The 27,013-nt window shown below is 45.7% G+C and overlaps 1 protein-coding gene and 1 long non-coding RNA gene across 4 annotated transcripts in view; one reads left to right on the forward strand and one right to left on the reverse strand.

Moving 5' to 3' along the window:
- Positions 1-1,878: 1,878 nt before the first annotated feature.
- Positions 1,879-26,991, reverse strand: LOC137381467 (transmembrane protein 25). 3 transcript variants are annotated; one of them, XM_068054099.1, is made up of 9 exons: positions 26,521-26,991; positions 22,485-22,599; positions 21,227-21,538; positions 18,001-18,291; positions 17,206-17,337; positions 15,344-15,377; positions 13,872-13,990; positions 13,206-13,298; positions 1,879-3,947 (listed from the first exon to the last, which is right to left on the reverse strand). In XM_068054099.1, the coding sequence occupies exons 2-9, from the start codon at positions 22,555-22,557 to the stop codon at positions 3,874-3,876; spliced, it is 1,128 nt and encodes a 375-aa protein (XP_067910200.1). In that variant the 5' UTR covers positions 22,558-22,599; positions 26,521-26,991; the 3' UTR covers positions 1,879-3,873. The 3 variants fall into 3 exon arrangements, with proteins under 3 accessions (XP_067910200.1, XP_067910201.1, XP_067910202.1); XM_068054100.1 differs by lacking the exon at positions 26,521-26,991 and having other exon boundaries at positions 22,485-22,982; XM_068054101.1 differs by lacking the exon at positions 26,521-26,991 and having other exon boundaries at positions 21,227-21,552; positions 22,485-22,543.
- LOC137381468 (uncharacterized) overlaps positions 5,730-27,013 on the forward strand; it is a 59,412-nt gene continuing 38,128 nt past the window's right edge. The window contains exons 1-2 of the long non-coding RNA XR_010977182.1: positions 5,730-5,766; positions 13,212-13,345. This is a non-coding gene — a long non-coding RNA (uncharacterized lncRNA). The remainder of the gene's footprint in view (positions 5,767-13,211; positions 13,346-27,013) is intronic.

The raw sequence follows: 27,013 nt of genomic DNA on the forward strand, positions 1-27,013 counted from the left end.
TGCCGCATTTCCTCAACGACAACAGTGACTGCACTTCAAAAGTACTTCATTGGTTGTGAAGCGATTTGGGACAGCCTGAGGTTGTGAAAGGTGCTATATCAATGCAGGTTCTTTCTTTAAAGACAACAGCTCCGTGGAGGGTGGGGCTTTGTTCTGAGATTTATGGTGTTTTAAGCAATAGGAAGCGGAGAGATGGAAAGGATGGATCAGAATCAGAATTTGGGATGTGCTGCATGATAAACAAGACCTAAGGGAAGAGACAGAACACATTCCTGTGGACAATCTGATTAGAAGCATTTCCCTGATGGTGACAACTCCACTGGATTTAAGCTATTTGCTGTGACGCAAGGCGGAATCTTAAGCCTTTCAAAATAATTTCAGGGATCGGGAACATTTCCAGAATCCGGCCCTGCAAGGGCCAGGGGTGCGGCAACAGTTGGAATTTTCTGGGAGGCGTTCAATTAACAGGCCACCTCCACATTCACTGTCCAATTAAAGACGGCGGACAGATTCCCAAGGTGGGAGTTCCAATCAGAGGGCCCACAGCCCTAGATGGCCTGCGGCCCCCCGCAAGGTGTGGTGGGCGCTGCTGAGGCAGGTAGGGGAGCTTGAGGGTGCCTCAACATGGAGGTAATCTCTGAAGCATGATGAAAACATATAAAGAAAGTACGGAGGGGGTTTGCAGTCGTGGCCTTCACATCCCAGCGGCTGTGTGATTGGGGGATTGAGCAGAGGCTCCGACAGCTTCGAAAGCCAGCTTCATTGGCCTGATAGATTCCGCCCACCATCTCAACAATTGGAATGAGTTAGTTTGAGACTCTGCTGCCACGCTGTGGCGATACTCAGTAGAACATTTGTAAGGAGTGTTAAAAACCTGGGCTCCTGAGCCCATCGTCACCCTCAGCTCTGAGATGGATTTCAGTTCAAGGGTTTGGGGTGGGATTGGGTGTGAACTTACAGAAACAGGTTTCAAGCGCTTGCAGAAAAACTAAACAGCACAGAGGTTGGACATGGACAAGTCTCACTGATGTCACACTCAACCCCTAGGACCTGTGTTCCTTTCTGAGTTTTCCTCAGTTTCAATTATTTGAAATGAAATTTAATGGTTAATGGAATTTATTTCTAATATTCCTATAATATTATTCTCGATACACAAGCATATCACTGGAAATTAGCATTAAACACACCGTACTACCCTGTGAACCTAGACACACATAATAACTGTATGTATAACTATATGTATTTCTAGAGGTTTCAATTGAAAAGCAGAGAAAATATGGTAAATGTGTATAGAACCTTGGTTAGACCACACTTGGTCTGCATAGGAAAGATTGAACAGGTTGGGGTTCTTTTCTCTAGGAAAAAGACTGAGGGATAACCTGATAGAGATCTTAAGGATGATGAAAGGGTAAACATAGGGAAGATGTTTCTATGTGCAGACCCTCAGGAGAAACCGGAGACAATATTTGGAAATTTTCTAACGCGTTGCGATTATGTGAATTATCTCTGACTGGCCTGAATCATTGTATCACATTCAATTACACCGGAAGAATATAACCAGATTCACCGCATTATTTTTTATATATCTATAAAACAAAGATACAATATTGCACAATTAAACATGAATATAGCAAATAGCAGCTTGTTAAGCGAATCTGTTAATCATTTAGGATCGTCATTCTCAGACCTGCTCCTTGTAATATTGCATGCAGTTCATCAATAACAGGCCCTATATCTGTCACAAATCCAGCTTCTATAAATCTAGAAAATCCTTCACCAGACATAGATAAAAGTGCAAAGCCAATAATGAAGGTCGAATTTTTGAGGAATGGTATTATTCCCCTCCCTCTTCACCCCCAAACCCCATCCTTTACCCCAATGCCCTCCCTACCTGCTTCATCCTATGCATAGATACTGGAAATAAAAGACTGATTTACCCACGTAGCTTCCTGTGCTTTTCTTGGGTGGTGCATTGTTGGTGTGCTACTACTATCAGACGTCTCAGCCTATTATCTTGGGCATTTGTTGTCCAAGCCTTTAGTAACAGAATTCAAAAAGGCAGACCAGGTTTAAAACTTTATATATTTCCTCTCTCATTCCCATTCCAGGTGCTGATTATGAGTTTTCAGGTGGAGGTGTCAACTGGAAGTCTGTCTTCGATGGGTGGAATGGATGAGTGATCAATTACTGCAACCTTAGCTCAAAGTTCCTTGCCCAATTTCCTTCTCCTGGAAAACAGCAATTAGTGATTCTGATAATTTGCAGAAGAAAAACTTCTCTCTATTTAGCTCCCAATCACCATCACAATCTCTTGTCTCTGATTTATTGAAACCACTCGGTTCAATGCTCTTCAGAATTTTCCTCTTCTGTCCCTCCTAAGCTCCAGATACTACACTCTCCCTCCTCCCTGCAGCCTCACTGTGTCCAAATCGAAGCTCATATTCCACCTCCCAGCTCCTCAAAGCTGTTAGGCTTTCTTACTATCCACGAGTCTAGGCTAGGTGATCTTCATCCATTACTCCCCGATTTCCCCTTCAAACATTGTGCTCTCGTACACCCCATACCTCAATCCTTCACCTAACCTGCTCAACAGATGGAGGAGGATAATCATTTCCAGGAGACCTCTGGAAATCACAGAGGTGTCAATAACCCCCTCCTGCATTGCATTGACTACACTTCAAAAGTATTTAATTGGCTGTAAAGCACTTTGGGACTTCCCGAAGTTGCGAAAGGTGCTATATTAATGCAAGTTCTCCTCTTCCTTTCTCTGAACTGGCCTAGCATACCACTCAGTTGTATCAAAACAACTACACCCACCTTCACAACTAGGGATGGGCAACAAATGCCACCCTTGCCAGTGATGCTTATATACCAAGAATGAATAATTGAAATAAAATTTGATAATGTTCCCGTCCTCAGTACTAGCATCATCATATTTGATGTTGTACCATGAAGCGTTCAACACGTGTTCAAAACCACAGTTCGTGGTTTGCACCAAGTCACTGGGGGGGGAAGGGAGATACAAAGCAGAAGCTGATGATAGAAACAGGAAGGTCATCAGATAGAGGCTGTCGTGCTCGCAGACACCTCAAGAACTAGGCGAAGAGAAAACAAAATAGATTCACAACAGGGACGTTCCTTAAAACCTACCTCTTTGACCAAACTTTGGTCACCTGTCCTAATACCTCCTTATGTGGCTTGGTGTCAAATCTTTGTTTGGTGATCACTCCTGTGAAGCACCTTGGGACATTGTACTATGTCAAAGGTGCTATATCAATGCAAAATGGCCTAGCAAGCTACTCAGTTCAAGGGCAATTAGGGATGGGCAATAAATGCTGGCCTAGCCAGCAACGCCCACATCCCACAAACACATTCTAAAAAAAAGTTGTTGTGGGACGCTGGTTTTAAAAGAAAAAGCAACAAACAATTGGGACTTTGCAGTTTTGGATACTCTTCAAGTTTAAATGTCAAATAATCTTTTCCCACAGTTTGAGACATACATCCGAAATGGTCACCTCCTGTGCTGCACGATTCTATCATTCCAAATGGTTCCCCAAAATGGGCAGAAAAACAGTTTAGCCCAATTTGTCCATCATTGCTTTAGCGTATGACTGGATTGGTTCGACTGTGCCTTTGGGGACCATCTTGTGCTTTAATCAATCATCCACTTCCTGTTCCAGTCACAGAAAGGCCACAGGCGGATGACTGGGGGATGGGGGAAGGCCCAGCCGGCGGGAGCTGTCTGGGGGTTTAACATTGGTAGATCATGATTTGTGGTCCTCATGGTTTGGATTGCTGTGGGGTTGGGAGCTGAACCCCTACATTCATGGGGTCTGTTCTTCCGTCTAAAACCTGAGCAAAGAAAGAATGCACTTAAAGCCAGATCTCATCGCTGCTCATACTGGAGACTTTGTAGATATATCCGTACATTGGAAAATGAACAAACCCTGTGGCAAAAGAGAGAGAGAAAGCAATCATGTGACCAACTTTAGACAATGACCATTTAACCCAATGACGCTCATATGCCCAGGACAGCAGCAGACAAGCTCTCAGCAGGAAACACATGTAAATATTAACTCACTCCCAGGGACCCGCTATAAATATTAACACACTCCCAGGGACCCCCAATAAATATTAATACACTCCCAGGGACCCACAATAAATATTAACACACTCCCAGGGACCCCCAATAAATATTAACTCACTCCCAGGGACCCCCAATAAATATTAACTCACTCCCAGGGACCCCCAATAAATATTAACTCACTCCCAGGGACCCCCTATAAATATTAACTCACTCCCAGGGACCCCCAATAAATATTAACTCACTCCCAGGGACCCCCAATAAATATTAACTCACTCCCAGGGACCCCCAATAAATATTAACACACTCCCAGGGACCCCCAATAAATATTAACTCACTCCCAGGGACCCCCAATAAATATTAACACACTCCCAGGGACCCCCAATAAATATTAACTCACTCCCAGGGACCCCCAATAAATATTAACACTCCCAGGGACCCCCTATAAATATTAACTCACTCCCAGGGACCCCCAATAAATATTAACTCACTCCCAGGGACCCCCAATAAATATTAACACACTCCCAGGGACCCCCTATAAATATTAACACACTCCCAGGGACCCCCAATAAATATTAACTCACTCCCAGGGACCCCCAATAAATATTAACTCACTCCCAGGGACCCCCAATAAATATTAACACACTCCCAGGGACCCCCAATAAATATTAACTCACTCCCAGGGACCCCCAATAAATATTAACACACTCCCAGGGACCCCCAATAAATATTAACACACTCCCAGGGACCCCCAATAAATATTAACTCACTCCCAGGGACCCCCAATAAATATTAACACACTCCCAGGGACCCCCAATAAATATTAACTCACTCCCAGGGACCCCCAATAAATATTAACTCACTCCCAGGGACCCCCAATAAATATTAACACTCCCAGGGACCCCCTATAAATATTAACTCACTCCCAGGGACCCCCAATAAATATTAACTCACTCCCAGGGACCCCCAATAAATATTAACACACTCCCAGGGACCCCCTATAAATATTAACACACTCCCAGGGACCCCCAATAAATATTAACTCACTCCCAGGGACCCCCAATAAATATTAACTCACTCCCAGGGACCCCCAATAAATATTAACACACTCCCAGGGACCCCCAATAAATATTAACTCACTCCCAGGGACCCCCAATAAAAATTAACTCACTCCCAGGGACCCCCAATAAAAATTAACACACTCCCAGGGACCCCCAATAAATATTAACACACTCCCAGGGACCCCCTATAAATATTAGCTCACTCCCAGGGACCCCCAATAAATATTAACACACTCCCAGGGACCCCCAATAAATATTAACTCACTCCCAGGGACCCCCAATAAATATTAACACACTCCCAGGGACCCCCAATAAATATTAACACACTCCCAGGGACCCCCAATAAATATTAACACACTCCCAGGGATCCCCAAGAAATATTAACTCACTCCCAGGGACCCCCAATAAATATTAACTCACTCCCAGAGAACCCTTGTTAATATTAACACGTTCCCAAGCACTCCCAGTAAATATTAACACACTTCCGAGTAAAGACCTGCTACCCAACCAGAACCTGACGACATGTGTCGGGTTCGGGTCAGGTCGGGTCGCACTTCCGGGTCCGGCATTCGGGCTTGGGTCGGGCTGGGCCAGATCAGACACACTCTATCACCACCTCAGGTAAAAGACTCTAATGTTAATTTACTTTTTGGACTTTAAAGGTGGTTTTGTTACAGTTATTTTAAGCTTGTGCAGGGAAGGAACAAAGTGAAAAATGGAAGGTAAGTTAACTGATGGTCAGGTCAGGTGCGAGAAAAAATGGAAGGACTCGGGCTGGGTCGGGTCTCATTTGCAGACCCGAACAGGCCTTTACTCCCAAGGACCGCCTGTAAATAATAACACACTCCCGAGGACCTCCTGTAAACATTAACACACTCCCATCCTGTAAACATTAACATGCTCCCGAGGACCCCTTGTAAATATTAACACGCTCCCGTCCTGTAAATAACCCGCTCACGAGGACCCCCTGTAAATATTAAAACACTCCCAAGGACCCCCTGTAAATATTAACACGCACCCGAGGACCCCCTGTAAATATTAACACACTCCCGTCCTGTAAATAACCCGCTCACGAGGACCCCCTGTAAATATTAACACACTCCCATCCTGTAAACATTAACACGCTCCGGAGGACCCCCTGTAAATATTAACACGCTCCCGAGGACCCCCTGTAAATATTAACACACACCCACCCTGTAAATATTAACACACTCCCGAGGACCCCCTGTAAATATTAACACACACCCACCCTGTAAATATTAACACACTCCCGAGTCCCCCGTAATTATTAACACACTCCCGAGGACCCCCTGTAAATATTAACACACACCCACCCTGTAAATATTAACACACTCCCGAGGACCCCCTGTAAATATTAACACACACCCGAGGACCCCCTGTAAATATTAACACGCTCCCGAGGATCCCCTGTAAATACTAACACGCTCCCGAGGACCCCGTGTAAATATTAACACGCTCCCGAGGACCCCCGTAATTATTAACACACTCCCGAGGACCCCCTGTAAATATTAACACACACCCACCCTGTAAATATTAACACACTCCCGAGGACCCCCTGTAAATATTAACACACACCCACCCTGTAAATATTAACACACTCCCGAGTCCCCCGTAATTATTAACACACTCCCGAGGACCCCCTGTAAATATTAACACACACCCACCCTGTAAATATTAACACACTCCCGAGGACCCCCTGTAAATATTAACACACACCCGAGGACCCCCTGTAAATATTAACACGCTCCCGAGGACCCCCTGTAAATATTAACACACTCCCGAGGACCCCCTGTAAATATTAACACACTCCCGAGGACCCCCTGTAAATATTAACACACTCCCAAGGACCCCCTGTAAATATTAACACACTCCCAAGGACCCCCTGTAAATATTAACAAGCTCCCGAGGACCCCCTGTAAATATTAACACACTCCCGAGGACCCCCTGTAAATATTAACACACACCCGAGGACCCCCTGTAAATATTAACACGCTCCCGAGGACCCCCTGTAAATATTAACACACTCCCGAGGACCCGCTGTAAATATTAACACACTCCCGAGGACCCCCTGTAAATATTAACACACTCCTGAGGACCCCCTGTAAATATTAACACACTCCCAAGGACCCCCTGTAAATATTAACAAGCTCCCGAGGACCCCCTGTAAATATTAACAAGCTCCCGAGCACCCCCTGTAAATATTAACACACTCCCGAGGACCCCCTGTAAATATTAACACACTCCTGAGGACCCCCTGTAAATATTAACACACTCCCGAGGACCCCCTGTAAATATTAACACACTCCTGAGGACCCCCTGTAAATATTAACACGCTCCCGAGGACCCCCTGTAAATATTAACAAGCTCCCGAGCACCCCCTGTAAATATTAACACGCTCCCGAGGACCCCGTGTAAATATTAACACGCTCCCGAGGACCCCCTGTAAATATTAACAAGCTCCCGAGGACCCCCTGTAAATATTAACAAGCTCCCGAGGATCCCCTGTAAATATTAACAAGCTCCCGAGGACCCCCTGTAAATATTAACAAGCTCCCGAGGATCCCCTGTAAATATTAACAAGCTCCCGAGGACCCCCTGTAAATATTAACACGCTCCCGAGGATCCCCTGTAAATATTAACACACACCCACCCTGTAAATATTAACACACTCCCGAGGACCCCCTGTAAATATTAACACACACCCACCCTGTAAATATTAACACACTCCCGAGGACCCCCTGTAAATATTAACACACACCCACCCTGTAAATACTAACACGCTCCCGAGGACCCCGTGTAAATATTAACACACACCCACCCTGTAAATATTAACACACTCCCGAGGACCCCCTGTAAATATTAACACACACCCACCCTGTAAATATTAACACACTCCCGAGTCCCCCGTAATTATTAACACACTCCCGAGGACCCCCTGTAAATATTAACACACACCCACCCTGTAAATATTAACACACTCCCGAGGATCCCCTGTAAATATTAACACACTCCCGAGGACCCCCTGTAAATATTAACAAGCTCCCGAGGACCCCCTGTAAATATTAACACACTCCCGAGGACCCCCTGTAAATATTAACAAGCTCCCGAGGACCCCCTGTAAATATTAACACACTCCCGAGGACCCCCTGTAAATATTAACACGCTCCCGAGGACCCCCTGTAAATATTAACACACTCCCGAGGACCCCCTGTAAATATTAACACACACCCACCCTGTAAATATTAACACACTCCCGAGTCCCCCGTAATTATTAACACATACCCGAGGACCCCCTGTAAATATTAACACGCTCCCGAGGACCCCCTGTAAATATTAACACACACCCGAGGACCCCCTGTAAATATTAACACGCTCCCGAGGACCCCCTGTAAATATTAACACGCTCCCGAGGACCCCCTGTAAATATTAACACACTCCCGAGGACCCCCTGTAAATATTAACACACTCCTGAGGACCCCCTGTAAATATTAACACACTCCCAAGGACCCCCTGTAAATATTAACAAGCTCCCGAGGACCCCCTGTAAATATTAACAAGCTCCCGAGGACCCCTGTAAATATTAACACGCACCCACCCTGTAAATATTAACACACTCCCGAGGACCCCCTGTAAATATTAACACACACCCACCCTGTAAATATTAACACACTCCCGAGGACCCCCGTAATTATTAACACGCTCCCGAGGACCCCCTGTAAATATTAACACACACCCACCCTGTAAATATTAACACACTCCCGAGGACCCCCTGTAAATATTAACACGCTCCCGAGGACCCCCTGTAAATATTAACACACACCCACCCTGTAAATATTAACACACTCCCGAGGACCCCCTGTAAATATTAACACGCTCCCGAGGACCCCCTGTAAATATTAACACACTCCCGAGGACCCCCTGTAAATATTAACACGCTCCCGAGGACCCCCTGTAAATATTAACACGCTCCCGAGGACCCCCTGTAAATATTAACACACTCCCGAGGACCCCCTGTAAATATTAACACACACCCACCCTGTAAATATTAACACACTCCCGAGTCCCCCGTAATTATTAACACACACCCGAGGACCCCCTGTAAATATTAACACGCTCCCGAGGACCCCCTGTAAATATTAACACACACCCGAGGACCCCCTGTAAATATTAACACGCTCCCGAGGACCCCCTGTAAATATTAACACGCTCCCGAGGACCCCCTGTAAATATTAACACACTCCCGAGGACCCCCTGTAAATATTAACACACTCCTGAGGACCCCCTGTAAATATTAACACACTCCCAAGGACCCCCTGTAAATATTAACAAGCTCCCGAGGACCCCCTGTAAATATTAACACGCACCCACCCTGTAAATATTAACACACTCCCGAGGACCCGCTGTAAATATTAACACACACCCACCCTGTAAATATTAACACACTCCCGAGGACCCCCGTAATTATTAACACGCTCCCGAGGACCCCCTGTAAATATTAACACACACCCACCCTGTAAATATTAACACACTCCCGAGGACCCCCTGTAATTATTAACACACACCCACCCTGTAAATATTAACACGCTCCCGAGCACCCCCTGTAAATATTAACACACTCCCGAGCACCCCCTGTAAATATTAACACAATCCCAAGGACCCCCTGTAAATATTAACACATTCCCGAGCACACCCTGTAAATATTAACACGCTTCCGAGCACCCCCTGTAAATATTAACACACAACCACCCTGTAAATATTAACACACTCCCGAGCACCCCCTGTAAATATTAACACACTCCTGAGGACCCCCTGTAAATATTAACACACTCCCAAGGACCCCCTGTAAATATTAACAAGCTCCCGAGGACCCCCTGTAAATATTAACACGCTCCCGAGGACCCCCTGTAAATATTAACACGCTCCCGAGGACCCCCTGTAAATATTAACAAGCTCCCGAGGATCCCCTGTAAATACTAACACGCTCCCGAGGACCCCGTGTAAATATTAACACACACCCACCCTGTAAATACTAACACGCTCCCGAGGACCCCGTGTAAATATTAACACACACCCACCCTGTAAATATTAACACACTCCCGAGGACCCCCGTAATTATTAACACACTCCCGAGGACCCCCTGTAAATATTAACACACACCCACCCTGTAAATATTAACACACTCCCGAGGACCCCCGTAATTATTAACACGCTCCCGAGGACCCCCTGTAAATATTAACACACACCCACCCTGTAAATATTAACACACACCCGAGGACCCCCTGTAAATATTAAAACACTCCCGAGGACCCCCTGTAAATATTAACACACACCCACCCTGTAAATATTAACACACTCCCGAGTCCCCCGTAATTATTAACACACTCCCGAGGACCCCCTGTAAATATTAACACACTCCCGAGGACCCCCTGTAAATATTAACACACTCCCGAGGACCCCCTGTAAATATTAACACACTCCCAAGGACCCCCTGTAAATATTAACACACTCCCGAGGACCCCCTGTAAATATTAACACACTCCCGAGTCCCCCGTAATTATTAACACACTCCCGAGGACCCCCTGTAAATATTAACACACTCCCGAGGACCCCCTGTAAATATTAACACACTCCCGAGGACCCCCTGTAAATATTAACACACTCCCGAGGACCCCCTGTAATTATTAACACACTCCCGAGGACCCCCTGTAAATATTAACACACTCCCGAGGACCCCCTGTAAATATTAACAAGCTCCCGAGGACCCCCTGTAAATATTAACACGCTCCCGCCCTGTAAATATTAACACACTCCCGAGGACCCCCGTAATTATTAACACGCTCCCGAGGACCCCCTGTAAATATTAACACACACCCACCCTGTAAATATTAACACACACCCGAGGACCCCCTGTAAATATTAAAACACTCCCGAGGACCCCCTGTAAATATTAACACACACCCACCCTGTAAATATTAACACACTCCCGAGTCCCCCGTAATTATTAACACACTCCCGAGGACCCCCTGTAAATATTAACACACTCCCGAGGACCCCCTGTAAATATTAACACACTCCCAAGGACCCCCTGTAAATATTAACACACTCCCGAGGACCCCCTGTAAATATTAACACGCTCCCGAGGACCCCCTGTAAATATTAACACACTCCCGAGGACCCCCTGTAAATATTAACACACTCCCAAGGACCCCCTGTAAATATTAACAAGCTCCCGAGGACCCCCTGTAAATATTAACACACTCCCGAGGACCCCCTGTAAATATTAACAAGCTCCCGAGGACCCCCTGTAAATATTAACACACTCCCGAGGACCCCCTGTAAATATTAACAAGCTCCCGAGGACCCCCTGTAAATATTAACACACTCCCGAGGACCCCCTGTAAATATTAACACACTCCTGAGGACCCCCTGTAAATATTAACACACTCCCGAGGACCCCCTGTAATTATTAACACACACCCACCCTGTAAATATTAACACGCTCCCGAGCACCCCCTGTAAATATTAACACACTCCCGAGCACCCCCTGTAAATATTAACACAATCCCAAGGACCCCCTGTAAATATTAACACACACCCACCCTGTAAATATTAACACACTCCAGAGGACCCCCTGTAAATATTAACACATTCCCGAGCACACCCTGTAAATATTAACACGCTTCCGAGCACCCCCTGTAAATATTAACACACAACCACCCTGTAAATATTAACACACTCCAGAGGACCCGCTGTAAATATTAACACACTCCCGAGGACCCCCTGTAAATATTAACACACTCCCGAGGACCCCCTGTAAATATTAACACATTCCCGAGGACCCCCTGTAAATATTAACACACTCCCGAGGACCCCCTGTAAATATTAACACGCTCCCGAGGACCCCCTGTAAATATTAACACGCTCCCGAGGACCCCCTGTAAATATTAACACGCTCCCGAGGACCCCCTGTAAATATTAACACGCTCCCGAGGATCCCCTGTAAATATTAACACGTTCCCGAGCACCCCCTGTAAATACTAACACGTTCCCGAGCACCCCCTGTAAATACTAACACGTTCCCGAGCACCCCCTGTAAATATTAACACGCTCCCGAGCACCCCCTGTAAATATTAACACACTCCCGAGCACCCCCTGTAAATATTAACACGCTCCCGAGGACCCCCTGTAAATATTAACACGCTCCCGAGGACCCCCTGTAAATATTAACACGCTCCCGAGGATCCCCTGTAATTATCACACACTCCCGTCCTGTAATTATTAACTGACTACTGGACAGGGTAAGTGTCATGCATTGAGGACACCAGAATGCCAAAGCAATGTTGTATGGAGAACTGTGCCTCGGGAAGCGGAATCGAGGTGCTCCATGAAAACGTTTCAAGGACCAGCTAAGAAATAACTCTACTTGGCTGACATGAAACAATGGAACTGGGAGCAGGAAGCTGCTGACAGGAACAACTGGTGCTCAGAAATCAGGAATGCTACGTGCAGGTTTGAGTCCTGAAGACGTGAAGCTGGAGGAAAGAAACGTTGACAATGGAAGGAAGCTGCTTCTGCCCGGGCTCCCGCAGGTCAAGAACTCCTGTGCCCCAAATGCTCAGGAGCCTGCAGATCTGGAATTGGACTGTTTAGCCACCAGTGAGTATGCTCGCACCCAGAGAGTCAAATTCCCCCATGATCGTCACCCGTGAACAACTAGTCATCACCATCGAACCCCAACAAATATTAACACACTCCCAGGGACCCCTTTGTAAGTATTCCCTGCGTTGAGGATGTCCCCAGCTTATTTTACATGGGGGGACCTTAAAGCCAATAGACAGAAGATTTTTCTTTGAGCCCTACCCACAGCACCATGCAGTCCCCAGAAACAGTGAACTCGTGTATCATGAGGTTGGTGCTTAATAACGGACCATCAAATGGGCGAGAGATCAGATTCATCTGTCATTGTGAAAGGACTGGTCCCTGGAGGAATGAATTAAAGGCTAAGCAGGATTGACAGTCACATTATGTAAACTAATTACCTCCAGGGTCCACGGCAGCAAAGTTCTCCTGATCTGACAGATCATCGCACGCTACCTGGTTCACTGACAGATTTTTCGATGCTCCATCAGCCTCTGATTTACAGTAGAAAGCATGGTTAGTACGGTTAGTAAATACCCAGGTATGTCCAAACTTTAACCATTTCTGCTTTCCATTTCGGAAAAACTCCCGCGAGAAAAAAATTAAACGCAGTAAAACCTTTTAATCCTAACTCGTACTAAGTCCCATTCATCCACTGTGCTTGCTGACCTATTCTGGCTCCCAGTCTGGCAACTCCTCAATAGTAAAAATTCTGAGTTTTGTCTTCAAATCCCTCCATGGCCTTTGCTCAACCCTATCTCGGTAACCTCCTCCAGCCCTACAGTCTTCCGAGAACCCTGTGCTCCTCTATTTCTGGCATCTTGCGCATCCCTGATTTTAATCGCTCCACCATTGGCGGCCGTGCCTTCAGCTGCCTGGGCCCTAAACTCTGGAACTCCCCCCTAAACCTCTCCACCTCTCTTTCTTCCTTTAAGACACTCTTTAAAATCTACCCCCTCTGCATGCCGGATACTCAGCGCGTATCCATACCTTACCTCATTCCTTTAAAACAAAAAAGCAAATGGATGTCAAAAAAGTTACCACTCACGCTACAGATCCTGACTTACCTGCAGGGGGTAGGTTCAGATCATTAGTGTCCTGTTGCTGATTCAGCTGCAGGTTTGACTGGAGAGAGATGGTATCCCGTGGAATCTGTGCATCATCGCATTTAACATTTGTGGATTCGCTGCATTGACAAAAAGACACAGGCATTTTGTGCAAGAGGAGAAATTGGTAGTCCATGTCCTTTTGTTTGGTGAACAACCAGTGTTCCCTCTCAGTATCCCCAGTGTATCGCACATCATGGTCCTGTGTTAACTGCTCCCAGACTCAGTCAATGGCATTAAGAAGAATGGGCCTATATTCTCTGGAATTTAGAAGAATGAGAGGCGATCTTGTTGAAATGTGTAAAAACTCTCACAAGGCTTTAAAGGGTAGATGTTGTTTTCCCTGATGAGAGAGTCTAGAACAAGAAGTTATGGTCCCAAGGCAACAGGTCGGACATTTAGGACTGAGATAAGGAGAAATTTATTCACTCAGTGTTGTGAATCTCTGCAATTCTCTACCCCAAAAACCAGTGGATGGTCAGTTGTTGAGTATATTTAAAATTGAGGGATAGAGTTTTGGACACGAAGTGAATCAAGGGATATGGGGATAGCTTGAGAAAGTGAAATTGAGGTAAAAGATCAGTCGTGATCTTATTGAATGGCAGAACAGACTCAAGGGGCTGAATGGCCTCTTCCTGTTCCTATATTTTTATTGCTCACCATTTCCAGACTGAGTGGAATCAGCTAACCTCAGCCCAGGCAATAGTTGGATCCCTGATCGAGGAAGAAAAAGGTCAGCCAGGGTTCCCACTCCTGATCGTCACCCAGTGACTCTACAACAACAACCTTCATTTAAATAGCATCTTTAACATAGTAAAACATCCCAAGGTGCTTCACAGGAGCGATTATGAAATTGTCACTGCCAAACTAGGAGATATCAGGACAAGTGACCAAAAGCTTGGTCAAACAGGTAGGTTTTGAGGAGTGACTTAATGGAGGAGAGAGAAACGGAGGGGCTTAGGGAGGGAATTCCAGAGCTTCGGGCCTAGGCAACTGAAAGCACGGCCGCCAAAGGTGGGGCAATTAAAATGGGGGATGTACGAGAGGCCAGTCTTGGAGAAGCGCAAGAGGATTGTGGGACTGGAGGTGATTACAGAAATAGGGAGGAGTGAGGCCACGGAGGGGCCTGAACACAAAGGTGGGAATTTTAAAATCGATGTGTTGCTCGACTGAGAGACAATGTAGGTCAGCGAGCACAGGGCTGATGAGTGAACGGGACTGGGTACAAGTTAGGATACAGGCAGCAGTGTATGTGGGACATAAGTTGGCAACAGGGTTAATCTAGACTGAAATAATCTCCATGATTGAATACACTCGTTACACTCACTGCAAAGTCTAGACATACCTAAGGTTCAGCAGCCAGCAAGGGGAGAGAAGGAAGCGAAGCACAAATTAAAAGCAAACATCTGAATAGAATCGAGTAGATTATTTACCTGTGAACAGCTGAGTCAGAGCCAGGTTTTAAATCTGGAACAGAATGAAAAAGGGAATATATTGTGTCTAGTACATGTAAATCCCAGGATCAATCAATTCCAAGGAGTCAGCTGTGGCTCAGTGGGTAGCACTCTCACCTCTAAGTCCCACTCCAGAGACCAGAGCACAAAATCCAGGCTGATGCTCCCAGTGCAGTACTGAGGGAGTGCTGCACTGCTGGAGGTGGTGTTGTACTGAGGCTACATCTGCCCTCTCAGGGCACTATTTTGAAGAAAAGCAGGGGAACTGGCCATGACCAATATTTATCTCTCAACCAACATCAAGAAAAATATTACCACATTGCTGTGTGTGAATTGGCTGCCACATTTTCAACATTACAACAGTAACTACATCAGACTTTAGCAAGGATGTGAATGCTTTGGACAGGGTACAGAAGAGATTTATTAGAATGGTTCCAGGGATGAGGGATTACTGTTAGGTGGATAGACTGGAGAGACTGGTGTTGTTCTCCTTAGAGCAGAGAAGGCTAAGAGGAGATTTGATAGAGGTGTTTATAATCATGAGAGGTTTAGATAGAGTAAATAAAGAGAAAGGGTTTTCCAATGGCTGAGGGGTCAATAACCAGAGGGTATAAATTTAAGGCGACTGTCAAAAGAACCAGAGGCGAGCTGAGGAAAAACCTTTAAAGCTACTAGTGGTAGAGAATTGGAATGTACATCTGATGGGAATTGAATAAATACTCGAAGGAGAAAAAGTTGCAGGGATTATGGGAAAAGAGCAGGGGACTGTGACTAACTGAATTGTTCTTCAAAAGAGCCGGCACAGACTCAAGGGGCCGAATAGCCTCCTTCTGTGCTGCACTATTCACTGATTCTAGGAACTTGCAGCCACTCTATTAGTTTCTGGTCTCCAGGCAAATGTGATTTGTGTATGGCAGGTACCTTCCCATAGGAAAGAAAGGAAAACAGGAATAGATGACTCACAATCCTGGGCAGGTCTCTTGGAAACTTCCCATTTAAAAAAAAACCATTCACAGGATGTGGGCATCGCTGGCTAGGCCAGCATTTGTTGCCCATACCTAATTGCCCATGAGAAGGTGGTGGTGAGCTGCCTTCTTGAACTGCTGCAGTCCATGTGGGGTAGGTACACCCACAGTGCTGTTAGGGAGGGAGTTCCAGCATTTTGACCCAGTGACAGTGAAGAAATGGAGATATAGTTCCACATAAGGATGGTGTGTGGCTTGGAGGGGAACTTGCAGGTGGTGGTGTTCCCATGCGTCTGCTGCCCTTGTCCTTCTAGGTGGTAGAGGTCGTGGGTTTGGAAGGTGCTGTTGAAGGAGCCTTGGTGAGTTGCTGCAGTGCATCTTGTAGATGGTACACACTGCTGCCACTGTGTGTCAGTGGTGAAGAGAGTAAATGTTGAAAGTGGTGGATGGGGTGCCAATCAAGTGGGCTGCTTTGTCCTGGATGGTGTCGAGCTCCTTGACTGCTGTTGGAGCTGCACCCATCCAGGCAAGTGGAGAGTATTCCATCACACTCCTGACTTATACCTTGTAGATGGTGGACAGGCTTTGAGGAGTCAGGGGTGAGTTACTCACTTCAGAATTCCCAATCTGTGACCTGCTCTTGTAGCTACAGTATTTATGTGGCTGGGCCAGTTAAATTACCAGCCATTCTTCAAGAGAAACAGCCAAGAGCAGACCCCTCCAACTTCCTTGTACTCAACAACTGCCCCTACCCCTCCCAACCCCGCATGTGGTTTTGTTGAGTGGGAGGCAGCTGTGTCGGCATCTCGACCAGGCCGATAACAATGGGTCACCTCACCAACATGTTGCAATGTGCTCCCACCCCAGTTTTCTTACCTGCACCCTCCTTCTTCCTCCGGTACACGGCACACAGCACAATAACATTCAGGAGCAGGATGGTGAGGAGCCCGAGGACTCCCCCAAGAAGGATCACCAGCACAGGCACTTCAACACGTGAATAGAGAAAACCTGGGAGGGAAAGGTGAAGAGGATGAGCAGCCCAAGTGTTTGCACAAGTCACGATCACACCAAAAAGAAAGACTTGCATTTACATAGTGCCCTTTCACATACTCAGGACATCCCAAAGCACCTTACAACCAATGAAGTAATTCTGATGTGAAGTCACAGTAGGAACGCAGAATCAATTGGCACAAAGCAAGCTTCCACAAAGAGCACTATATCGATCAGATAATCTGTCTCTTTTAAGTGAAGTTGATTGAGGGATAAATATTGGTCAGGAAACTGGGGAGAACTCCCCTGTTCTTCTTTGAAATAGTACTGGGGAATCTTTTATGTCCACCTGAGAGAGCAGACAGAGCCTTGTGTGTAACATCTCATCCGAAAGACGGCTCCTCCGGCAGTGCTGCACTCCCTCAGTGTTGCACTGGGAGTGTCTACCTCGATCATGTGGTCAAGCCTCTGGAGTGGGACATTAATTAGACATGGGAGAATATTCAGCTGTCATAGAGTCATTTGGAACAGGGGAAGGCCACTCAGACCCTTGATCCTGCTCCACCATTCAATTAGATCAAGATGATCTACAACTGAGTAACAATTTGCTGCCTTGGTTCAATATCCCTCGATATGCTTGGTGACAGAATCAGTTATGATTTTTCACGGTTTTTTCCTTACCTGGTAAAGAAATGGAGGAGTTGGTCACACCAAATTCATTGCTGGCGGTGAAGGAGTAGTTCTTGGCCAGGCTGGACAACTGCACGTGGACAGTGTGATTCGTCAACGAGGGGTAACTCTTGGTGTCCAGGATCATGAAATTTGAAGTGTTCACAATTACGTGGCCACTTTCATCAACCCAGGTAATGGTGGCAGGAGGGTTTGCATGGACCAGGACGAACAGGACCAGGAACAGTCCCGAATCGTTGCGTTCCTTGTACTCGGTATCCATCCGAATAACTTCAGGTTTAACTGGGGGAGAAATACAGAAAGGGCAAGAAGTCTCATTTAGTGACATAACAATAGCAACCTGCATTTGTATAGCAGCTTTAAGGTAGGAAAATCTCCCAAGGAACTTCACAGGAACATTATCAGACAATAATTGACACTGAGTCAAAGGAGATGACATTTGGAGAGGTGGCTAAAAGCTGGATCAAAAGGTAGGTTTTAAGGGATGTCTTAAAGGAGGAGAGAGATGTATAATGATGTAGGGAGGGATTTCCAGAGCTAAGGGCCTAGGAATCTGAAGGTACAACTGCCAATGGTGCAGCAGGAATTGTTTGGAAGCAACCAAGGCTAGGGCTTCTCACCCTCATATTTGCTGAGGCCCATCGTAATCAACCACAAAGCACAGGATCTTGTCAAGGCCTCATCAGGTTTCTAGATTAAAAAGTCCAGGATAAGAAGAAGCCATTCAGCCCACTATAGCTCATTCCTATACAGTCTGCATTTGGACACTCCAATAGTCGTTAACTTCACCACCTTGCCTAGTAGATTATTCCATCCTTGTATTTCTCTTCGAGCAAAGAAATGTGTTTCTGATATCTATTTAAATTTACTTTTCACCGATTTCAATTTACATCTTCTGGTCTGACCCAACCGGCTTGCCTTTAAGTGATGTCTGGGTTCACCAGCAAATCCAGTCTCTTCCTCCACATCGAAAATAAATGTCCAAGTGCCTTCGGGTGCTGGCAGGCATGTTGGGTCACGGGACTCGCACCAAATTATCTCAGCAGCCTGGGAAAATTCATCCAAGCGCAGGCTACAAATCTGAGACATGCCTTCGATGGGGGAGCTGGTGGTGTAGTGGTAATGTCACCGAACTAGTAATGCAGTGGCCCAAGCTAATGCCAAGAGAACACAGAATCCCACCACGGCAGTTGTTGGAATTTAAATTAATTACCTAAAATCTGGAATTGAGAGCGAGTCTCAGTAATGGTGCCATGAAACTATCATCGATTGTCATAAAAACCCACCTGATTCACTAACGGCCTTCAGGGAAGGAAATCTGCTGTCCTTACCTGGTCTGGCCGACATGTGACTCCAGACCCCACCACAATGTGGTTGACTCTCAACTGCCCTCTGAAATGGCCTAGCAAGCCACTCAGTTGTCAAGGGCAACGAGGGATGGGCAACAAATGCTGGTCTTGCCAGCGGCACCCACATCCCATGGAGAATAAAAATCTTATTCCCATCCAGATAGATTTCCCTGTCCTGGGTACCAGTTCCATTCAATCAATGGCTGACAGTTCTCATGTCTATGTGAATGTTTTAATGCTGGCAGTTTGCACGGATTGAGAAAAGGGAAGGTTTATCTTCAATCAGCCTGCTTGGAGCTTTATCAATAGTTGTCACATAAACTGACAGATTATATTGTTAACTTGGATTTTCAGAAAACTTTTGATAAGGGTCCACCAAGATGATTGATGCCTGCCAGCAGTGTGTTTTCCTGGGTTTAAATGCCTCCACAACAGATCTCAGTGAATGGATGGAGTTGGTCTCCTAGTCAGTGACATCACCAGACTGGCAGGGGATCCAAAATGGCACGTTCTGCTAAAGCATTAAATTTAATGCACGTCCAGAGTCATAATGTCACACATGGAAATTTTTATTCACTTGAACAAGGTACTGCAATTAGACCTATGGCTTTGAAGGGGCACTCTATGCTTTACTTGGCTCCATTTGAGATAGATCAGAATATTTTCTGAATGGCAAAAAGCTAGGAACTGTGGAGCAGCAGAAAGATTTAAGGATTCATGAACAGAAATCACAAAATACCAGTGGACAGGTACAAAAAAAAGTTTAAAAGGTTATTGGAATGTTAGCTTTTATCTCAAAGGGATTGGAAGTTATACTACAGTCATATAAAGCTCTGGTCAGACCCATCTGGAGTAACTGTATTCAGTTCTGGTCTACTCACCACGGGAAGGAGATATTGTCCTTGGAGTGGGTGCTGTGCAGAATCACACCAAGATACCAGGATTAAACGGATTAAATTATGAAGACAGGTTGCAAAGACAAGACTTGCATTCCCTTGAATATGGAAGATTAAGGGGTGATCTAATCGGGGTGATCTAATCGAGGTGTTTAAGATGATGAAAAGAGATGATAGGGTAGATAGAAAGAAACTATTTCCTTTGGTGGGGAAGAGTCCAGAACAAGGGGCACAACCTTAGAATGAAAGCTGGGCTATTCAGGGATGAAGTCAGGATGCACAAAGGTTAGTGGGAATCTGGAAGTATCTCCCCAAAAAAGCTGTTGAGTCTGGAGATGCACCGAAAATTTCAAAGCTGCGATGGGTAGATTTTGGTTTGGTAAAGGTATGAAGGGTTATGGAACCAAGGTGGGTAGATGGAGTTACGGTACAGATCAGCCACGATCTAACTGAATGGTGGAACAGATACAAAGGGCTGCACATCCTCCTCCTGCGTTTAAAATAATATTTATCCCTTAGACAGGCTACAGCTTCAGGGAAAGATTTTCCTGGGGGAAAACTCGAATTCCCTCCCTAAACCTCTCCACCTCTCTCTACTCCCTTAAGACACTCCTTAAAACTTACCTCTTTTACCAAGATTTTGGTCAGCTGTCCTAATATCTCCTGTGTGTCTCGGTGTCAAAGGTAGTCTGATAATCGCTCCCGTGAAGGACCTTGGAATGTTCTACCATGTTAAAGTTGCTATAAAAATGCAAAATTGCTGCTGTTAAATCCTTACTCCCCGACTCCCCTCTTCCCGCACCCCCACCAACTCCACTCCACTTCCTTTCCAGAACGTGAGAGCATTAGGAATTAATAGCACGAGGGATCACAGGAATTCTTGTAATAGATCCCACTTCGAACAGGAATACGTCACACATCTCCTCCCAAGCATCAGTTATTGTAAATTCCCAGGACGTCCTCAGTACTCACACTGCACATTGAGGATCACACTGGCATTCTGGGTTTTCCCGGTTACAGAGTCAGTAGCTGAGCAATTGAGTTCCTTGTCCTTCCTGTGGGTGGTAATCACAAAAGTACTGAAGCTCTGGTTTCTTGTCTCACTGGAGCTGGGAATCAGCATTGTTTGGTTACTCATTTGCTTTTTGCCATTCAGATACCAGGTAACAACAGGCACAGACTTCCAGCCGTCCATCCGACAGGTAAATTCTTTGGTAGCATTCTCCTCCAAGGTGACAACAGGCCGAGGCCGCCCATTAATTAAAGGAAATGGCTCTGCGATTTCTGTAACCAAAATACTAAATACCAGTAAAAAGAGGTTCGCATCATCAGAATCCCTAAAAATTTGCTGGGGTACAATTTTGTGGTGATAGACAACCCATTGCAACATCCCCTACAAGGCCATTCTTCAAGTGTGAACCCAATGAGCACTAGCAGGCTATTCAACACATGGGGCATCACAGCAGATTCAGATTCCATCCTCACCCAATATCCATGCAGTCCCTAACAGGGGGCTTTACTAGTTAGTGATCAGAAACGCTGGCTGCTACTACACCCTTTCCTAGACCCCTGAGGTTAGCTCAAACAGTGCAGGCCCAGGGTATTAGTGGCCCATATGGAATGTACAGAACAGAAACAGGCCATTCGGCCCAACAGGTCTATGCTGGTGTTTATGCTCCACACCAGCCTCTTCTCAACCTACTTCATCTCACCCTATCAGCATATTCTTCCATCCACTTGTGTTTATCCAGTTCCATCTTCAATGCATCTATGCTCTTTGCCTCAATCACTCCCTGCGGTAGTGAGTTCCACATTCTCACCACTCTCTGGGTGAAGAAGTTTCTCCCGAATTCCCTATTGGATTTATTAGCGACTATCTTATATTTCTGGCCCCAAGGTTTGGACTCCCCCACAAATGGCAACATCTCTATTCCCGCCCTATCGAACTCTTTCACAATTTTAAAGATTTCTATCAGGTCACCCCTCAGTTTTCTCTTCTCGAAAGAAAGGAGCCCAAGCCTGTTCATTACCATAGAGAAAGGGGGAAAGGGTTTGTATTTACCACTGGGCCATTTAGGCATATGTCTGTTGACTCAGATGCGTGTTGGAAGTTGCACCCGACTTTACCTCAACAGTTGCTGCTGAGGCCCCGGGGAAAGGTGAGGGAAAGGGAGCAAAAGCTCTGAAACTAGAAGGAATGACAACACAACCCCTCTCCATGGTGAAGTACCTGAGCAGACGTAGGTTTCAAGCTGCAGAAGTAGGAAGGCTCCTACCACCTTGTCACATCCAGCCACTCTCATGTTGGAGGCTGCTCTCCTGCTTTCATTACATCTTCCCTGGAACTAGGCCAATAAAAACAAAATCATCACTTAATTCCTGCAGCAAGAGAAAGAACTTGCATTTCTATAGTGCCTTCATGATCTTAGGATGTCCCAAAGCATTTTAGATCCAATGAAGTACTCTTGAAGTGCAATCACGTAGCAACCAATCTGCACATAGCAAGCTCTCACAAACAGCAATGGGACAACGACCAAATACTCTTTTAGTGAAGTTGGTTGAGAGGGGAATGTTGGCCAGGACACCGGAGAGAACTCCCCTGCTCTTTTTCAAATGGTGCCATGGGATCTTTTCTACTGAAGAGAGCAAACAAGGCCTCAGTTTAACGTCTCAACCAAAATATGGCACCTCTGACAGTGCAGCCCTCCCTCCCACCGGGAGTGCCAGCCTAGGTTTTGGGCTCAAGACTCTGGAGTGAGGTTTGTATCCACAACCTACTGACTCAGAGGCAAGTGCTCCCAATGAGCCACAGCTGACAGGAGGAACAGAGAGAAAAGTTAAGATTAGCTATGACCTTAATAATTTCAAGAGAGCGAGAATGCAGGGAGGAGGGCAATCTTCTAAGATTTAAAGGGAAGGATTGTGTTTCTGATGGTTTAACTTGTTTAAAAATGCGCACTACCCAATGGCTCAGTGGGTAAGTGCACTGAATTTATATAGTACCTTTAACATAATAAACTCTCCCAAGATGTTTCTCAGGAACATCAAACAATATATGACACCAAGTCACAAAGAGGTATTATGACATGTGACCTAAAGTTTGGAAAACGATTTTAAAGAGTGTCTTGAAGGAGAGAGGTAGACAGGCGGAGAGGTTTAGAGAGTGAATTCCAGACACACACAATTCCTAATCGGGAGGCATCAAGAACAGTAACCCTGGCTGCTTTTCTCTCTCCCCAATTCAGATGTGTTCAGACTAATTGTAGTGTCCTACCGATCATATAGTCTGAGATCAGCACAAACTAACTCTGCAGACCTCGACATGAACCTGGGAGGATCTTGGTCTATTTGGCTGGGTTATAGAACCAGAGAAAAGTTATGGCACAGAGGGAGGCCATTCAGCCCATCGTGTCTGCCCCGGCTGAAAAAACTAGCCGCCCAATCTAATCCCACCTTCCAGCAGCTGGTCTGTAGCCTTAATACTCTGAGCAGGGTATTGACTCACTAAGGGGGCTCAGAAATGTGTTCATTTTAGCTCTGTGATCCAATACATTTAATGCAACAAGAGTTAAGAACTTGGGCGGCACAGTGGCGCAGTGGTTAGCACCACAGCCTCACAGCGACCCGGGTTCAATTCCGGGTACTGCCTGTGTGGAGTTTGCAAGTTCTCCCTGTGTCTGCGTGGGTTTCCTCCGGGTGCTCCGGTTTCCTCCCACATGCCAAAGACTTGCATGTTGATAGGTAAATTGGCCATTAGCAATTGCCCCTAGTATAGTTAGGTGTTAGGGAAATTTAGGGACTGGTAGGAATATGGGATTAGTGTAGGAATTGTATAACTGGGTGGATGATGGTCGGCACAGACCCGGTGGGCCGAAGGGCCTGTTTCAGTGCTGCATCTCTAAAACTAAATAGGAATTGGAGGAGGCCATTCAACCCCTCAAGCCTGTTCTGCCATTCAATGAGATCATGACTGATCTTTTACTTCAACACCATCTTTCTGCACTATCCCTGTATTCCTTGATGTTTTTAATGTGTAGAAATCTAGCAATCTGAGTCTTGAACATTCTCAACAACTGAGCCTCCACAGTTCTCTGGGGCAGAGAATTCCAAACATTCAGCACCCTGAGTGAAGACATTCCTCCTCATCTCAGCCCTAAATGGCCTGTCCTTATTCTGAAACTGTGTCCCCTGGTTCTAAACTCCCCAGCAGGGGAATCATCCTACCTGCACCTATCCTGTCGAGCCCTGTAAGAATTTTGTATGTTTGAATGAGATCACCTCTCATTCCTCTAAAAAAAAAAGAGAATAAAAGCCTTGTCTATTTAATCTTTCCTCATAGCACAATCCCTCCATCCCAGGAATTAGTTTGGTAAACCTTCGTTGCACTCCCTCTATGGCAAGTATATCTTTCCTTAGATAAGGAAACCAAAACTGCACACAATACTCCAGGTGTGGTCTCACCAAGGCTCTATACTCAAATCCTCTTGTAATGAAGGCCAACATACTATTTGCCTTCTTAATTGCTTGTTGTACCTGCATGTTAGCTTTCAGTGACTCATGAACAAGGACACCCAAGTCTGTTTGAAGCTCAACACTTCCCAGCCTCTCACCATTCAAGAAATACTCTGTATTTTTGTTTTTCCTACCAAAGTGGATAACCTCACGTTTCTACACAATGTATTTCATTTGCCAAATTTTTGCCCAGTTGCTTAGCCTCTCCAAATCCCCTTGAAGCGTCTTTGCATCCTCCTCACAACTCACACTTCCACCTGTTTTGTGTCATCTGCAAACTTGGAAATATTACATCTAATCCCCACATCCAAATCATTGATATAGATTGTGAATAGCTGGGGCCCACACACTGATCCTTGCAGTATCCCACTAGCCAAAGCCTGCCAACCTGAAAATGACCCATTTTTTCCCCTACTCTCTGTTTTCTGTCTGTTAACCAGTTCTCAATTCATGTCAGTATATTCTCCCCAATTCCATATGCTCTAATTTTGTTTATTAACCTTATCAAAAGCTTTCTGAAAATCTAAATATACCACATCCACCAGTTCCCCCTTATCTATTCTGCTAGTTACATCCTCAAAAAACTCCAACAGGTTTGTTAAACATGATTTCCCTTTCATAAATCCATGTTGACTCTGCCCAATCCTACCATCATTTTCTAAGTATCCTTTTATCACATCCTTTGTTATAGATTCCAGCACTTTCCCTGCAACTGATGTTAGACTAACAGGTCTGTGGTTCATAGAATTACATAGAATGAGAGTCCAGAAGGTCTTTGCTGGCATTTATGCTCTGCAGGATCTGTCTCCTACTGCTATTCATCTAATCCTATCAGCACAACCTTCTATTCCTTTCTCCCTCATATCCCTTAAATGCCTCTATGCGACTTGCCGCAACTACTTCATGTGGTAGTGAGTTCCATATTCTAACCACTCCCCGAGTAAAGCTGTTTCCCCTGAATTCCTCTATCGGATTTATTAGTGACTATCTTATATTTATGGCTTCTAGTTTTCAATTCCCCCACAAGTGGAACCACCTTCACGATCCCCTTCATAAGATTCCAGACCTCCAACAAGTCACCTCTCAGTCCTCTCTTTTCTAGAGGAAAGAGCCCCAAGCCTGTTCAGTCTTCCCTGATATTTATAACCTCTCAGATCTGGTATCATTCCTGTAAATCTCTCCAGTGCCTCTAAATCTTCAAGCTCCCCCTGCAACACACAGCCTGTAGTGGGAATATCGGTGAGCACGTTCAAGCTGAATTAATACCCTACTGAACAGACAAGGGCCAAACACAACCAAATCACCAAAGCCACATAAATCCAGGCCACTGGAGTAAGCAGAATGTGAATGGGAGCTTGCTGGAATCTTACACTCACCAACACCCCCTCTGTCCCCGGGCCATCTCCCTCCCCTCTGCAAACAGAGGTGGGTTAAACAGGAGAGGAATCCTGCAGTCCAGGGCATTTCCTCTGGCAAAGGCCCACGAACTGGATAAATCCACAAATAAATGTTGCCCGAGCAGGCTCATTTACTGCCAACTGCCGGGTATAAGGTGATAGCAGCCCTGCTCAGACTGACTGGCCTTGCCGGGACTCTCTCCTTTCTCGCACCGATGGGAGAGAGTCGGGGATCGTTCCCGTTTCACCGCGCATCACATTAAAGGAGAACTAGACATGGGGCTGATTTCTAATCGCAACAAGGGGGAAGGTTGGCTTGATTTACAGCAAAGCAGCAACTATTAGAAACAAGCTCACCTCTGAGTGATATTCCAGGGAGAGAGGCTGACAGCTTTGTGCTTTATTCAATTGACCCAGGATGAGGCAATTCCTGTTCTTTAAGCATTCGGTCTCTTCCCCCTTTGCCTGTTATTTATGTAGCCTCTCCGCCGTGCTGCAGTGCAGGGCTGAGGGCATCCTTCAAGCACACTCAATCAAGCCCGGATTTAATGATACACCATCAGCCTGTGTGTTTAATGCAGTTCCCATGATAAACAGGAGTCATAAATAAACTCAGAATTGCCTCACCTACGCACTAACCCTGCTCTCTTGTCTCCTCACTCACTATCAACTCAACACCTCATCAATCTCACTCTCCCTTAGAGGTTGCCAACTCAAGTTGGACGCATTCCTGGAGGTTTCATCATATGACCCACCCCCACACTCCTGCCATTTGTCACCCCACGGCCAATAGCTACCAGCTTGATTCTTGACTGTCAAACAGCCTTTGTTTACCCTATTTCCAATATTT

Source organism: Heterodontus francisci, chromosome 22 (assembly GCF_036365525.1).
Source record: "Heterodontus francisci isolate sHetFra1 chromosome 22, sHetFra1.hap1, whole genome shotgun sequence".
Taxonomy (NCBI): Eukaryota; Metazoa; Chordata; class Chondrichthyes; order Heterodontiformes; family Heterodontidae; genus Heterodontus; species Heterodontus francisci.